This window comes from Linepithema humile, chromosome 2 (assembly GCF_040581485.1).
Source record: "Linepithema humile isolate Giens D197 chromosome 2, Lhum_UNIL_v1.0, whole genome shotgun sequence".
Lineage (NCBI taxonomy): Eukaryota > Metazoa > Arthropoda > Insecta > Hymenoptera > Formicidae > Linepithema > Linepithema humile.
This window is the reverse complement of record NC_090129.1, coordinates 16,144,332-16,160,912: the sequence shown is the minus strand read 5'-3', so window position 1 is coordinate 16,160,912 and position 16,581 is coordinate 16,144,332. Positions and strand designations below refer to the sequence as shown.

Here is a 16,581-nt window from a genome sequence, read left to right as displayed (position 1 = left end):
ATCGTCGGGAATTTTTTTGAATATCAATTCAAACAGACCGAGCGTATCCGCGTATATCACACTGTCCACAATTATGTTATTATTTTTATCGATGTCAAAGCACTTGTCCCCAAGCAGCGTACCCTCATTGTTAAAGTACACTCCGTAAACTTGATCCGTCTTCTTATCACCGCTCAAGAGCGCTCCGATGTACTCTTGCCCCAGCGGGCCTAGTTGACCGTACAACGCTTCTCGGCCATCGGACGTTTGCATCGTCCGTCTCACAGATGTTACAAAAGATGGGTTCGTCGTTTCGAACACGTTTTCAGTCGATAAATTTGTTGGTGATTCAAATGTCAATTTTCGCGGTTGGAGCGGAGTCGAGGTGACGTCAACTGGGTACTTGGTCGCATCCGCTTGCTCTTTTTCTCGGTGCTCAATTGATTTCGTTTGTTGTTGTAGTTCGATTCATCCATAACCTCAATATCGAGACTTGGTGTAACCCAAGATCTATAGAGAGAAGGTTACCTCAGTAAAACCGGTTGAGGGCGAGGGGCGATGAAGGAAGGGGAGAGCATGATGATCTCATCGACAAACAGTAGCTGTCTGAGATAGCTTCTGTTCGCCGATGAGATCATCATTGCTCCTCTTGCCGCTCGCCCCTCTCTGCATTTGCCCCTCTTGCCGCTCGCCCCTCTCTGCATTTGCCCTTCTTGCCGCTCGTCCTTCTTTACGCATGAGGTAACCTTCTCTCTATAGATCTTGGGTGTAACCGTCGCATCCGTGATAACCGAATCATCATCACCGCCAATGTTCTCGACAATTTGTTTCACGATTGTTGTTCGACGATTGGTTTAAAGTGCTTCTCGAAATCCGCCTCCTCCACCCTTCCTCTATCCTTCCAGTCTTGAACGCCCGATGCTTCTTGCGGATCGATTCGCTAGTATGAGCAATCTTCTTCGCTAATCTTTCCCGCTCCTCGATATCTTTTATGTCGAGCGTCATCATCGACGTTTCGAGAACAATTAACCACTCTGTGGTACCACCTAACTCGTTAAAACTACGTCTGTATCGTTCATCACCAAGCGCACTGTCCTTGTCTATCACAAGGAAACCATACTTGTGTTGCCAACATGCGCGACACAATGTACTGAAATCTTTATACGTCATGTCCGTATTTACATGTTCGTTGTAGATATGTTTAAGGATGGTACGATCCTGCTTGAATAAGATCAACAAATTCGCGTTGTCGCGTACAAGATGTTTAGGTATCTTCGCGTACGTTTGACACAGATAGAAGCAATCGACTTTGGAATGACGACCCATTGCAAAGTATTTCCGTATCGCATCCTGCTTATCGCAGGCTATGTCATCAAAGATAAATATAGAATTTGATAGCGCCACGTTTCAATATCGGGAGTAGTCGCTTTTTCACTTTTTTTTTTAATTTTTCGCTTTGCTATTCCCATGCCCAATTTCGTCTTTGCTTTCATTGCCGCCCAAACAACGGTAGCAGTACTCGGAGGTATCACAGTACAATTATCCGAGAATGTGAAGTAACCGATATCATCAATCACTCCGAACAATCTTTCGAGATACTGATATTTTGGCTGATGTAACGATTTTGAGTACACGTACACGTTTTCAAAGTACACACCGTGCGGACTTTCCAACAGACTCAACATTACGTTTGTTTTACAATTCGCAATTCGAGGGGCCGCAAATGATACCGCTTATCGTGTTTGGTAGCATTCGACCGTGTCTGGATGCACAAGCCCCTCCCACTCGCATCTTATCGTCCATGTTTTTTACACAAATCGTGTACGGTTGTCGGACAAAATTATCACTGGTTGACGTTCGACGGATACCAGCTATTTATAGGTGCGCGCGGCTCGAACATTCTTCAGTTGGAAAAATGTTTTTCGTACTGGCGAACGATATTTTACTTTTGACGATCGAGGAGTTGCGATTTATATCGAAAGTGATTCTTCTGCTAGAATTTGGTCGGTACGTAGAGCAACTGTGGCAGAAACTTCCTGAACATTTAACGGAGGATCCGGAAGTGCAAGGTTATCGTCGGTGTCTCAAACATTACAATCAACAAGGCGATCACATCGACGGACCCGCGCCGTATGTTAAAGATTGCGCTTTATGCAATTCATGAACCGCGCTTCCGTTCGAACTGCACATACCCGGCTATCAATTTTGCGGTCCGGGAACTCATCTGCAGAAACGGCTCAAGCGAGGGGATCGAGGAATCAATCCGCTGGACGCGGCGTGCCGCAATCACGACATTGCGTACTCGCGTAGCGACAAACTAGCGGACCGACACGTCGCCGATCACGTTCTCGCCGATAGAGCGCGGAAACGTATCATCGCTAAGGACTCGACTTTCGGAGAGAAGACCACTGCTACCGCTGCTTGGGCGGCGATGAAAGCAAAGACGAAATTGGGCATGGGAATGGCAAAGCGAAAAATAAAAAAAAAGTGAAAAAGCGACTGCTCCCGGTATTGAAACGTGGCGGTATCTTGCCATTGTTACCGCTTCTTGGAGTTATTGGTTCACTGGCCGGTGGAACGGCAGGTGTCGCAAAGGCGGTGAATGATGCCAAAGCTGCGCAGCGACAACTCGAAGAAACGCAACGTCACAATCGCGCTATGGAAGGACGCGGACTTTATCTCGCTCCGTACAAACAAGGCAAAGGAGTCTCGCAGAAGAAAAAAAAAACGTTGAAAAGAAGATAAAGATGCCTGCGGGTGTCACCACCAATTTACAGTTGAAACAAATGGCGAAACGTATGCGAATACCGTATTTCCGAGGCGTCTACATGCGTAACGCCTTACCGCACAAGATATATCGAAACGAGAGTGGTATCGTAAATTTGGACGATGTCGATAGACCGGGCACGCATTGGGTGGCGTACGCCAAGAGAGGCAATCGCGCCATGCACTTTAACAGTTTTAGTAATTTGCAACCACCGAAGGAAATTGTACGCTATCTCGGCACCGATACAACGATAACATACAATCACATGGCCTATCAGACGTACAATCAAACGATCTGCGGACAATTGTGCCTATTGTTCCTTCGACAAATGGATTTAAGAATCGACCCATCGTCGATCGACGTCAGTCGTCGCTAGAATCATGTCGCTGACACTCACACTTAGCGGCAAGAGCAGCCTTCTCACGATGGACTATTTTCCACCGATAGATTTAAGCGATTGAGAATACGAACTCGGCTTAATCACATTGGAGACCTACAACACGATACCGAACGTGACATTGACAAACAATAAATTTTACTTTGACGATAATGATGAGGAAATTACAATTCCCGAAGGATCGTACGAAATGGACGCCATTGATGCATATCTGAAACGTGCAATTTTACAAAAACGAAAAAAAAATAATGATGATTATCCATTGTCACTTCGTCCTTATGTTAATACTACTAATAATACTATGAAAAGTAAAATCAAGTGCGCTTTTCGAATAAATTTCTCTAAACCAAATACCATTGGACCATTTGTTGTGCCCTTGGTAGTAGGGCACGGGTTCGGGATCTGCCGGGGAGTTAGGCCGGGAATCCGGGAAATAATACTTAGTTGTTTTTTTTTTAATAAAAACAATCTTCCGTATATTCATTGGTCTCTTGATTTATTACAAGTTCTCTTGCTAATAGTTAAACTAAGTTTCGTCAGGAATTTTTACCTTAGTTTAGTATCACGGAGCCTCAAGTTACTCTTATTTGCTTTAGCGATTCATTATAATTTGCGATCTTCTTAATTCGTGGTCCCAATGGATATACGTCTGTCCAGTTTGACTGTTAGTTTTCGACCCGCCGTCGTGATCTCGCGACGGCGATTTTATAGTCGCGAAACTACAATTGATTGCAGTTTTTGAAGGTCTTTTTGATCGAACTTGCTGACGAAATCCGATAGTTCGTCAGCATTCTCGTGTTAAAAGTGAATTAGGTTTTCATTTTCGCTGCGCGATTCTCCGGTGTCTCGCACGAGCCGGAAACGCACTGAATCGTCAGTGTTCTTATCTGATATCTTAATCTGATATGTAATAAATATTCTTATATAATTATATTTTATTAATATATATATATATATATTTTATTATTTAATAATTGGTTGTGGTTCTCTGGACTCACAACACATTGTTGGGATTTTCAACAGCTCGTATACTGGAACCGAGGAGATGGTACGAATCAGACTCCTTGATAAACATTGTCAACGTAAACATTATAAAAATAGAATGCAGCATTACCGCGGGTGCGTACGCCAACGACAAGTCTGTGCACACGATACACGAATTTTCACCGAACGTGCCTCCGGGATATAAAGTCTCGGAAACGCCGGTGCAAATCATTTACCTTCCGGTCATCGCAAGGAGCGTTATTATGATATTACACTACGTGAGATGGATCAAGAAGGACGATTGATTAACTGTCGCGGAGAGGAAATTACCATCAGACTGCACTTGCGACGACGTGGTGTGAGGAAATGTTCGTATTGAACGAGAGAGAACAGCAAGTGATTAAGAAAACAACAAAAATTGAGAAAAAATCGCCAATCAAGAAGCTGAATACATCGAGTGTAAACTTTTTAAAATTATTGGGATTTGCTGTGAGAAACGCTTAAAGAGATGGATATACTCAACATTGCTGACGAGCCTGTTTTCGACGAGCGCATTGTGAAATATGAGATGCACACGTACAATCCGTACGCTAACACAACGTTGGGACACAGCGATGAGATACGAATACCTATACAGCAACAGGATTTGTACACGTTGCCGTGTGAGAGTTTTCTTTACATTGAAGGAAAACTCGTTACGAATCCTACTGATGAGGCTAGAGATAACGTTTGTAAAATGGGAAATAATTGTGTCGCGTTCATGTTTGATGAAATGCGATACGAGCTCGACGGATTTGAAATCGATCGTAACAGAAACATTGGAATAACGAGCACGATCAAAAACTATATATCACTGACGACGGAGGAGAGCAAGACGCTGAAATACGCATCGTGGAATCCGAATGAATATCCGTTGACCGATGAAAACTTTAATTTTTGCGTTCCGCTTAATACTCTTTTGGGATTCTGTGAGAACTACAAGCGGATTGTAATCAACGCGCGTCATGAACTTGTATTGATATGCTCACGCAACGATAACAATTGTCTAATCGCACGAGCTGATACGAATCCAATAATTGAACTACTCAAAATACAGTGGCGAATGCCACACGTAGCTCGGAGCGAAGTCAACAAGCTGTCTCTTCTTCGAACTTTGGAAAGCAGAAGATATTTGAGCATGCGTTTCCGTTCGTGGGATCTGTACAAATTTCCCATGCTGCAAAACACAACCAAGCATTCCAGGGCTGTCAAAGCCGCGACGCAATTGGAAAAACCGCGATACGTAATCTTTGCTCTCTAAATCGATCGAAAAAATGTGCTCTCTGACAACGTTGCTCAATTTGATGCTTGTAAACTTACCAATGTGAGACTGCATCTGAATTCAGATTTTTATCCGTACGACGACATAAACTTGGATTTCGACAGAAATCGATACGCTATACTGTACAACATGTATGCGCGTTTCCGCAAAGCTTATTACGGATTCGATAATACGTATTTGAATATCGATGAATTCTTGAAAGCCGGTCCGTTCGTAGTCATAGATTGTTCGCGACAAAACGACTCTATCAAGAGTGCCACCGTCGACGTGCGAATAGAATTTGATTGTAAAGAAAATATACCAGCCAGACTGTAAAAAAAAACACCACAGCCTATTGTCTCATTATACATGATCGAATGGTTGAATATAATCCGTTAAACAACATTGTGCGCAGACTCGTATGAAAAGTTATAAATTTGACGTGTGCGAATGGGAACGTTAGTTTTCCGATGATTGACAACGATGTCTGACGTATCAATTTTCGTCGACTTGCAAGGTTACGCGTTCAACAACATTTTTATTGTGAAAAAAGCAGCGGTACTTCGAGATGGCGAAACGTTATCTCATTACGTATTTCGTGAACCCGTACCATGGAATTTGTTGACAAAATCGGAAAAATTGCTGGTGTGTTGGTTACGGATACACCATCACGGCTTCCAATGGGAAGATGAACACGTCTCGTACAGTCAGATGAAAAGCCTTATCAACAAGGCTATTGGTACGGAACCGCCTCTGATATATGTAAAAGGACTCAAGAAGAAGAAGTGGGTGTGCGAGATTTTGGAAGATGATGTAGAGATCGAAACGATCGATGTGGATTATGAGGATATAGCACGCCTGACGAACTTGGATGTAATCGGAACCTTGCGTTGTGGGTATCACACGAGACATTGCGCTATGCAGAATGTTTGCAAATTGTACAAGTGGTGGTTTGAGCGTAACAAAGTTGTAAAATAGTTATGTTTTATGTTAATAAAATGATGTATATTGCACTCGTATGACTTTTATTTCACCTTTTATCCAGTACGTTTACCCGTATCATTTACATGATCCTCCATGTCATATGACCTATCGCTTATCCCGCGACGTATAATAGATTATACGTAAGAACATTTATGTGACATATAATATGATCTGTCGCTTATCTCACAAGATATAATAAATTATTAATTGTAAGAATATCTATTGAAACATCTTTCAGACATTTATCGAACATCTATCGAACGTCAATCGAACGTCTATTGAACGTATATCGAACGTCTATCGTACATCTTTGAACGTCTATTGAACATCTATGGAACGTCTATCGAACGTCTATCGTACGTCTCTCGTACGTCTTCGAACGTCTATTCAACGTGTATTGTACGTCTTTGAACGTCTATCGAACGTCTATTGAACATCTATGGAACATCTATCGTACGTCTTTGAACGTTTATTCAACGTCTATCATACGTCTTTGAACATTTATTGAATGTCTATCGTACATCTTTGAACGTATATTGAACGTCTATCGAATATCCATTGTACATCTCTCAAACCACATTCAACGTCTATCGATTGTTTATCGTGTGATTTTTAACTACTTTTAGCATTTGTAGAGATAAACTTTTTTTTTTTTTCCTCCTTCTAAAAGAAGAATTGACATTATGCTACCTTTGCAAATTATATAATTTAAGACATGTGCTATCAATGCGCTTTTGTATTTGAAGATCGTATAATTTAAGATGTGTGCTACCGTTGTTCTTTTACATTTAAGGATTATATAATTTAAGATGTGCTCTTTTTGCATATGATGTGCTTTGTTTATTTAAATACATTTTTGTCACGTATTGAGGAAAGAAGATATGGATGTCTCTCGTAGGATGGACATATAGATTTGTAACACATCTTAAAGGTGCGAGTATAAAAATGCATCAGAGGCTCGGACGGCCACAAGTCCTCCTACAGTTCGCGAGAGCCGGTGAGATAGCGCATCAGTTTTGTGAGCGAGCCAAATTAAAAAAGAAAAAAAATGAAATTCTACAACATCGAAATCGAACAAATTTTGGCATTGGTCACAGTCGTAGCTGAAAGAGCTAGATTATTGACGGACGTAATGCATCGTTTTCAAATATCGGTGCAGGAGATGCAGCAAAATGTTCCGGATTCCTTCCGGATCACGTACAACATAGAAGGAAATGAGCATGGGGCGATAATACTTTCAATGTAAGTAACTTTCTTATTACATACTCATTCCGTGTCACTTATACACATGTACAATTGTTGTAACTTATAGTTTCATTTCTTAATTGTATATTTTATGATTTGTTTCCAGAGCGGAAGCCAAAAATAATTTGACAACGGTGATGACGCAAATAAATGTTATGATCACACTGTTCCAGCAGATGGAACAAGATACAATCAGCACGAACGATATAATAAGTGCTGTAATGACTGTGTTATTCACGGATTTCTCCATTTAATTGTAGGTATCACAGTTTTTTTCTTTTATTTGTAGAAATCGTTTTATTTATAATTTTTTTATTTTCTGTGTTACAGATGATGATATTCAGCAAATTTTTTTTATATTATATATGTATATTATATTATATATTATATTATATTATAATGTTTTCTTTTATATTTTTATAATTTATTATTTTAATATTTTTTGTAAAGTAATTTATTATGATGTCTTACACTTAAATTTACATATTTTTATTCCTGTGTGATGTTAGCATATAACAGAGGACATGTCTTATTACTATATATATACACTGCTGGACAAAATTATAAGACACTTGGTATATATCTATATATCATATATTCAAAACAAGAAACTGTACATTTCATATGCCATTTTTATTACTTGTCATCTCTTGGATGAGTAAACAAAATTTCAACTTCGTCGGCAATATAATATAAAAGTGAGGAAAAAAAAACGTGAACATAGACGACTTATGGTTGGACAAAATTATAAGACATCAATCCATGATTAGCATTTCTGCTGTGAAAATTTCTCTCTAAATGGCAAATTCTATTATATTAATATTTGGTGAAACCTCCTTTCAATTGTATCACATCTAACAACCGATTCCGCAGTGTCTTATACAATTTTTTAATACGTTTTTGTGGTAGCGCGTTCCAATTATGAACAATACTCTCTTTCAGTTCATTAATATTGTTGAACTGCTTGCCACCTGCATAAACACTTCTGGATAAATCTCCCCAAATATTTTCTATGATGTTCAGGTCGGGTGAACGGGCAGGCCATTTTAAAACTTGAATTTTCTTTGAAATAAAAAATCTCTGAACAGCTTTTGCGGTATGAGTAGCAGCATTGTCTTGCTGAAAAATATAATCTTGATTTGCAATATGACCTGCATACTTATTTAATTGTTCGTCTATCAATTTAATATATTTTTCGCTATTCATACGGCCTGGTATGAAATTTATTTGTGTTTTTCCGTGATAACCAATACCGGCCCAAACCACAACACTTCCGCCGCCCATTTGGCGACGACTTAAATATTCTTCATTTTTCCGCAAATCATGGAAATAAAAGTTCCACCCATCAGGCCCGTCCAAATTAAACTTTTTTTTATCACTGAAGATGACTTTTTTCCAATTCTTCATCCAATGAACATGTTGACGACCGAACTCCAATCTTCCTACTTTGTGCTGTTCGGTTAAAGGAGGCCGTTGTTTCAACTTCTTGCGTTTCAGGTGCTTGCTCTTCTGTAGAATACGACGCACGTTTCTCAAATTTGTGTGGACATCAGCTTCTACGGCGATTTGCCTTGCAGTTCCCTTGAAATTAGAAGCAATTTGCAAAATTTTACGCTTTTCGCGTTCAGATACAGCACGAGGTCTTCCACTCCTCTTAGTTTTCCCATAGGTTTCTGGATCTTTAAGAACATTATAAATAACACACCGACTTCTGTTCAATAATTTCGCAATTTTCGTGATGCTATAGTTTTCTGAGTGCAAAAGGATGATTCGGTCGACTTCACTTTGATTTAGTTTGGTCCCACGAGGCATTATTTGTTACTATCCTGAATACGTGCACTAATATTATCAAAACTACTGCTGATTTATATTTCTATATCCACTAGAAGTCGAATAGCTACTGATAGGAGGTGTAAGAATGTCAAACAAATCAAGTGTCTCATAATTCTGTCCAACCACCGTCAGCCTTTGTTTACATTTTTTTCTCTGACTTCTGTGTTGTATTTCCGCCGAGTTTGAAATTCTGTGTATCTATTCAGAAAATGGTCAGTTACACATAGCGTGCATGAAATATACACTTGCATAGATTTTTGCAAAAGAATATAAATAAGTGCGAAGTGTCTTATATTTTTGTCCAGCAGTGTATATATATATTGTATATACAGGGTGTCCCATTATAAAACATCCACGCAAATTACTCCGAAGATAAGGGTGATAGCAAAAAATGACCTTAACAAACATTGTAGGATTAAAAGGGGGCCAACTGAGGGTGACTTTGATTTTGACTCGCAGTTGATTTTCAAGGTCATTTGAAGGTCAGAGTAATTTTTTTAAATAGAAACCCCTATTTTTGATTCCAAAATCTAATAGCTGGTGTCAAGAGCTTTTCAAAACACTATAATGAAGTTATTTTTCATCAAGTACTTTTCGAGTTATGAGGCTTGTAAATTACAGTATTTTGACATAAAATACAAAATATCTTGTAAAACATTCAATTTTTGGGAATCTTACCTTAATACTTTTATGCATAAAATAATGAGACAAATCAATTGGTATAAAAAAAACACAGTTGCTTTAAAAAAAAAAATGTAATTTGCCGCATACTTTTTTTTAAAACCAATGTGTTTTCTTTATACCAATTGATTTGTCTCATTATTTTATGCATAAAAGTATTAAGGTAAGATTCCCAAAAATTGAATGTTTTACAAGATATTTTGTATTTTATGTCAAAATACTGTAATTTACAAGCCTCATAACTCGAAAAGTACTTAATAAAAAATAACTTCATTATAGTGTTTTGAAAAGCTCTTGACACCAGCTATTAGATTTTGGAATCAAAAATAGGGGTTTTCATTTTAAAAAATTACTCTGACCTTCAAATAACCTTGAAAATCAACTGCGAGGTCAAAGTCAAGGTCACCTTCAGTTGGCCCCCTTTTAATCCTACAACGTTTGTTAAGGTAATTTTTTGCTATCATCCTTATCTTCGGAGTAATTTGCGTGGATGTTTTATAATGGGACACTCTGTATATGTTTAGATTATTAAGTTTAAATTTGGCGCGGTCTATTGTAGCGAAAAAACAAATGAGTGTCGCGTAAGCGAGCGAGCGTGCGTCACTAGTTAGAAAACGTCGCGAACGATACAGTATAATTTATTTGAGTACCACGAGTTTTTTATTTTATATCATTAGTCATTGTATCAACACGTTTCAATAAACTTATAAATCACAAAAAAAAATTGCATTTAATAAGATAAAGGCCTTTAACAAGGCCAGGATCGCATGGACGCAAAGCACAGATACAGAAGAGTGGCGTCTGTGAAAAAGAATTATAACCTAACGAGTTATAGTTTCGTACATAATTTTGGTCCTTCGAGCCGGATGCCTGCAAGCAAAAGGCATATAATCAATTCCTGAAAGGGAAGCGGATGCAAGTATTACTGTAAGACGAGAGACATCGAGAAGGCGGCTACTATTGAGAAGGCTGTGGGCAAGACAAAGCAAGACAATAAGGAAAAACGAGTCAGAACGAGACTTGTCTATACTACGGATAAACATTATCTATAATAGCGTAAGAAATTTCCAGTTGTAGAGTAAGTAATACATTTAGTGACAATAGAGGTTAGTATTTATTTTAGTAAGGTTAAATTATCAGTCAAGGATAGTTTAAAAGAATATACACGATGGCCGAAAACGAATTGCTTAGATTAAAGAAGCGCCGTGGTTTGTTGAAGGCATCGTTAACGAGATTCAAGAGTTTTTTGGATAATTACATACCGGAACGCGATTACAGTATACTGAGAATTCGTTTTGAAAAGGCGAACTCCTTACTCTCAGAGTTTGAAAATGTTCATATGGCGATAGAATTAGCTGAAAATATCAACGACGAGGAGTCTAGACAATTGTTTGAGAACAATTACTATGAGCACGTAGCAAAAGCACAAGAATACTTAGATTCAGGAAGAAACAGTGCGGTGTCGACTGATAGTGCGTCGGCTAATGCAGATATTCAAGCAGTACTATCTCAATTATCAAACTTAACGTCAAATGATAATAGTGTCAAGCTTCCTACTATAACTTTGCCAAAATTTGATGGGAAATATGAAGAATGGTTAAGTTTTGAGGATTCATTTAAGGCTTTAGTTCACAATAATGTGAAAATTCAAACGGTACAGAAATTTAACTATTTAAAGTCTTGTTTGGTAGGAAATGCTGCTCAAATAGTACAGTCATTAAGTTCAACGGCAGAAAACTATGAAATCGCGTGGAGTTTGTTAAAGAAAAGATATAGCAATAAACGCATTATTATTCAGAATCACGTTAGAGCATTATTTGAATTACAGGCTGTATCAAAGGATTCTGCACTGGGTTTGAGCACCTTAATCGACACTGCGCTTAAACACATACACTCATTACAAGTTCTAGAGCAACCGGTCGACGGTTGGGATGCATTGCTTCTGCACTTGATTGGTTCAAAGGTTGATAAAAGAACTCAAATGGAATGGGAAAAATCATTGGATAGAACTAACATGCCCACTTTAGAACAATATCTGAAATTTTTGCGTAATAGATGTCATATATTAGAGGCAGTTCCTAAGGACGTATCAAATACAACAAATCAGAAACAATCAAATTCTAATAAGGTAGCATCCAGCAAAACACGGCAAATTCTGTTTGAATCACAACATAAGGTCAAGTGTCACGTTTGTGGAGAGAACCACAATATTCAGAATTGTGAGAAGTTTAAGGCTATGAGTCATGTTGAGCGATCAGAATCAATAAAAAAGGCAGGTTTGTGTTTCAATTGTTTCAGAGCAAATCACAAGGTTACAGCATGTAAAGCAAGTAGTTGCAGAAAGTGTGATCGTAGGCATCATACAATGCTACATCCAAACAATTCGAGCGATGTTTCTCAAGGAATTGAAGAGAATACTGAACAGAAAGAACAAGGTAAAATTCAAGGTTCAAAGACCGCTAGTCAGACTCTGAGTTCACGATTAGATGATACTTCACAAATAATTTTGTCTACAGCCATGGTGGATATTGCTGATGCTTCAGCTCAATATCAACCATGCAGAGTAATTTTAGATGCAGGATCACAGTCTAACTTCATATCTGAACGGCTTTGCGATAGGCTAAAGTTACCTAAAAATGTAGTAGATATTCCCATTAAGGGAATTGGAGAAACACTATCACATGTTAAATGGTCAACAAAGGCAACCATCAAGTCCAGAAGTAGTGCATTCACACTTAAGCTTAATTGTTTAGTTATTTCTAAGTTAACAGATGTTCTACCTTCAAGAAATATTAATCGTAAGGCTCTTGATATTCCAGCTAATCTGCGATTAGTAGATTCAAGATTCGATCAACCTGCGCAGATCGATATGCTCATCGGAGCAGAATACTTTTATCATTTGCTATGTATTGGTCAAGTTAAGTTAAGGTCAGGAGCAATTGTTATGCAAAAAACTAAATTCGGTTGGATTATATCTGGAAAAACTGGTTCCTTGGATCCTGTCTCCGTTGATTTATGCCATTTCTCTCGAAGCACTCTTGATGACGCTGTACAGAAGTTCTGGGAGACAGAAGAAATACCAGCAAGAAAGAATTTGTCGCCTGAGGAGAAACAATGCGAACAGCATTACAAACGGACAGTAAAGAGGCTTCCGTCAGGACGATACTCAATAGGATTGCCATTTAATGAACAAAAGGGAAAATTAGGCGAATCATACGGAATAGCTTTAAAACGACTACAAGGCTTGGAACGAAGACTAAGCGCAAATCTCAGATTGTATGAAGATTATCGTAAATTTCTGCAGGATTATGAATCACTAGGACAGATGACGGAATTGAAGCAATCAAACATGCAGGAAGGATGTTTTCTTCCTCACCATTCAGTTATTAAGGAGTCAAGCATGACGACAAAATTAAGAGTAGTTTTCGACGCATCAGCGAAAACATCGAGCGGTATCTCACTAAACGACACATTGCTTAAAGGTCCAGTGGTGCAACAAAATATTCTCGCCATTATTATAAGATTTTGCTTGCATAACATAGTCTTCACAGCAGATATTCAAAAAATGTACAGACAGATATTCATACATCCCAAGGATCGGCCATTTCAGAGAATTCTGTGGAGAAATAACCCAGAAGAAGCAGTACGTATTTACGAGCTCAACACTGTAACATACGGAATGTCGCCAGCACCATATTTAGCTACAAGAACCTTGATTCAATTAAGTGAAGATGAAAGGCGGAATTATACAGAAGCCGCTGAAATCATTACAAGAGATCTATATGTTGATGATCTTCTATCTGGAACAGAAACAATAGAGCAAGCGATAGCCTTGAAGACTCAAATCACAAGATTATTAAGTAGCGGAGGTTTTGATCTCAGGAAATGGGCTTCCAATCATTCTCAATTCATTGAGTCTATGACAACTGAACATCAAAATGAGCATTGGTGTTTAGAATTTTCTGGGACACACAAGACTTTAGGAATTCTTTGGAATCCTAAACAAGATTGTTTTTTGTATCGAGTAGCAATGCGTCAAGAATCAACCAAGTTAACAAAACGATTAATCTTGTCACAAGTAGCATCTCTGTACGACCCGGTCCCAACAGGACCACTCGGTCTGTTGGGTCCAGTCATCGTAAAAGCTAAAATACTACTTCAAGGACTCTGGAAACTACAGTTATCATGGGATGAATCTGTTCCGATGGAAATTCACACAGCCTGGAAAACTCTACGAGATAGCCTGTCGGAAATAAACAACATATTATTTCCCAGACATGTTTGTATGGCGCAATCAGTGGACTTGCAACTGCATGGATTTGCTGATGCTAGCGAAGCTGCATACGGAGCTTGTATGTATGTAAGATCATCAAATTTAGCCGGTTCATATCAGGTACTGTTGCTGTGTTCTAAATCAAAAGTGGCTCCACTTAAAAAACTTTCAATACCAAGATTGGAGCTATGCGCAGCCGTACTCCTATCGCAACTTTGTCAGACAGTGCTGGAAGCATTCAACACGACATTTAGTAAGGTAGTGCTGTGGTCAGATTCGACTATTACGCTGCATTGGATTCGCACTCAGTTACATCGCCTAAAAACCTTTGTAACAAATCGCGTAGCTGCCATTCAAGAGACAACAGCGACTTTTAATTGGAGACATGTATCATCACAGGATAATCCTGCTGATTTAGTTTCAAGAGGAATTCTTCCTTCCAACCTTGTTAATAGTATCTGGATTCACGGACTTCCTTGGTTATTGGAAGACGAACATACCTGGCCAAGCTTTACTCCTACATTAGCGGAGATTCCGGAACAACAAGCAACAATTAACTTGAAGATAGAAAGGAGTTGTGACATTCTACAACAATTTTCATCCATAGTAGTGCTTTGCAGGGTGGTGGCATGGTGTCTTAGATTTATCGACAATTGTCGGGTAGAGCACAGGATCCAGGGAATGTTGAGTGGTTCTGAATTAAATCGAGCAATGTCTGTTATTGTAAAACTTGTACAAGTCGAAGCCTTTACTAGCGAAATAAGCCAATTAGAGAAAGGAGAGAGTCTCAAGGCAAATAGCAAACTTACTTCTCTGTATCCATTAATTGATTCCTCTGGCTTATTACGCGTTGGAGGTAGACTTGGGTATTCTAATTTAAGCTATGAACAACGGCATCAAATTATTCTATCGGAGAAACATCACATTACTGATCTTATCATAAGGCATACACATTGTTCACAATTACATGCCGGACCACAGGCAACCTTATATTACATTCGGCAGAAATTCTGGCCCATTAATGGAAAAAATCGTATTAAAAAGATTATTCGTGAATGCATGACATGTTTCAAGTTAAAACCACAAATGTTAAAACATCTAATGGGTAATCTTCCTAAGTATAGGTTCGAATGTTCTCGACCTTTCGTAAACACAGGTATTGATTATTGTGGTCCGTTTTGGATAAAAGAGAAAAAACATTGCAATCGTAACAAAATTAAAATTTATGTTTCAGTATTTATATGTTTATCTTCAAAGGCAGTACACACTTAGAAGGAGTTAGTGATCTCACTACTGATGCATTTTTGGCAGCACTTAAAAGATTTTTTAGTAGAAGAGGTAAATCAAACATTATACTATCTAATAACGCTACAAATTTTGTTGGCGCAAAAAATAAATTACATGAGCTATATGATTTTGTAAACACCGAATCTCATAAGAATGCGTTAACCAAGTGGTTAAGTGAACAGGAAGTGGTTTGGAAGTTTATACCACCTCGATCTCCTCATTTTGGAGGAATTTGGGAAGCAGTTGTACGTTCATTTAAGTATCATTTATTCCGTGTAGCTAAGGATACACTTTTTACGTTTGAAGAATTTAACACTCTTATTATTGAAATCGAGGCAGTATTGAATTCTCGGCCACTTACCTCGTTGTCATCAGATCCAGATGATCTGAATTCATTGACTCCAAGCCATTTTTTGATTAGCGGATCACTTTCATCAATTCCAGAATTTGATCTTACAGACATTCCAAGTAACCGATTATCTCAGTGGCAACACATTCACAAAATTAAACGTGACTTCTGGAATCGATGGAATAAAGAATATTTGACTGAATTAACTCAGCGCACAAAATGGAAAACTAAATCACATAATCTACAGATAGGAGATTTGGTTGTATTAAGAGAGGATAAAACTCCTCCATTATATTGGCCTTTAGGACGAGTCACAGCACTGTATCCAGGTCAAGATGGAATAGTTAGAGTTGTAGAAATAAAAACTACAACTGGAAGTTACAAGCGAGCGGTAAAAAATGTAGCGCGTTTACCTATGAATGAAACCTTATAACATAACTGTTGAACTACACAGTTCAAGGGGGCAGGATGTTTAGATTATTAAGTTTAAATTTGGCGCGGT

General features: G+C 38.5%; 2 protein-coding genes across 2 annotated transcripts; both read left to right on the top strand.

The window, feature by feature from the left end:
* The first annotated feature begins 4,635 nt into the window (after positions 1-4,635).
* Positions 4,636-5,427, top strand: LOC105667931 (uncharacterized). The gene has a single exon (XM_012360064.2). It carries the CDS (start codon positions 4,636-4,638, stop codon positions 5,425-5,427), a length of 792 nt encoding a protein of 263 aa, XP_012215487.2.
* Positions 5,428-11,338: 5,911 nt separating this feature from the next.
* Positions 11,339-16,512, top strand: LOC105667930 (uncharacterized). Its single transcript, XM_067349294.1, has 3 exons — positions 11,339-15,599; positions 15,701-15,781; positions 16,175-16,512. The coding sequence occupies exons 1-3, from the start codon at positions 11,339-11,341 to the stop codon at positions 16,510-16,512; spliced, it is 4,680 nt and encodes a 1,559-aa protein (XP_067205395.1).
* The last annotated feature ends 69 nt before the right edge of the window (positions 16,513-16,581 follow it).

Coding starts and splice junctions, on each gene's coding strand:
- LOC105667931 (XM_012360064.2), top strand. CDS start 4,636: ATGGATATACTCAACATTGCTGACGAGCCTGTTTTCGACGAGCGCATT.
- LOC105667930 (XM_067349294.1), top strand. CDS start 11,339: ATGGCCGAAAACGAATTGCTTAGATTAAAGAAGCGCCGTGGTTTGTTG. Junction 15,600..15,700: donor TCGACCTTTCGTAAACACAG/GTATTGATTATT, acceptor TTATCTTCAAAG/GCAGTACACACTTAGAAGGA. Junction 15,782..16,174: donor AAGATTTTTTAGTAGAAGAG/GTAAATCAAACA, acceptor CATCAATTCCAG/AATTTGATCTTACAGACATT.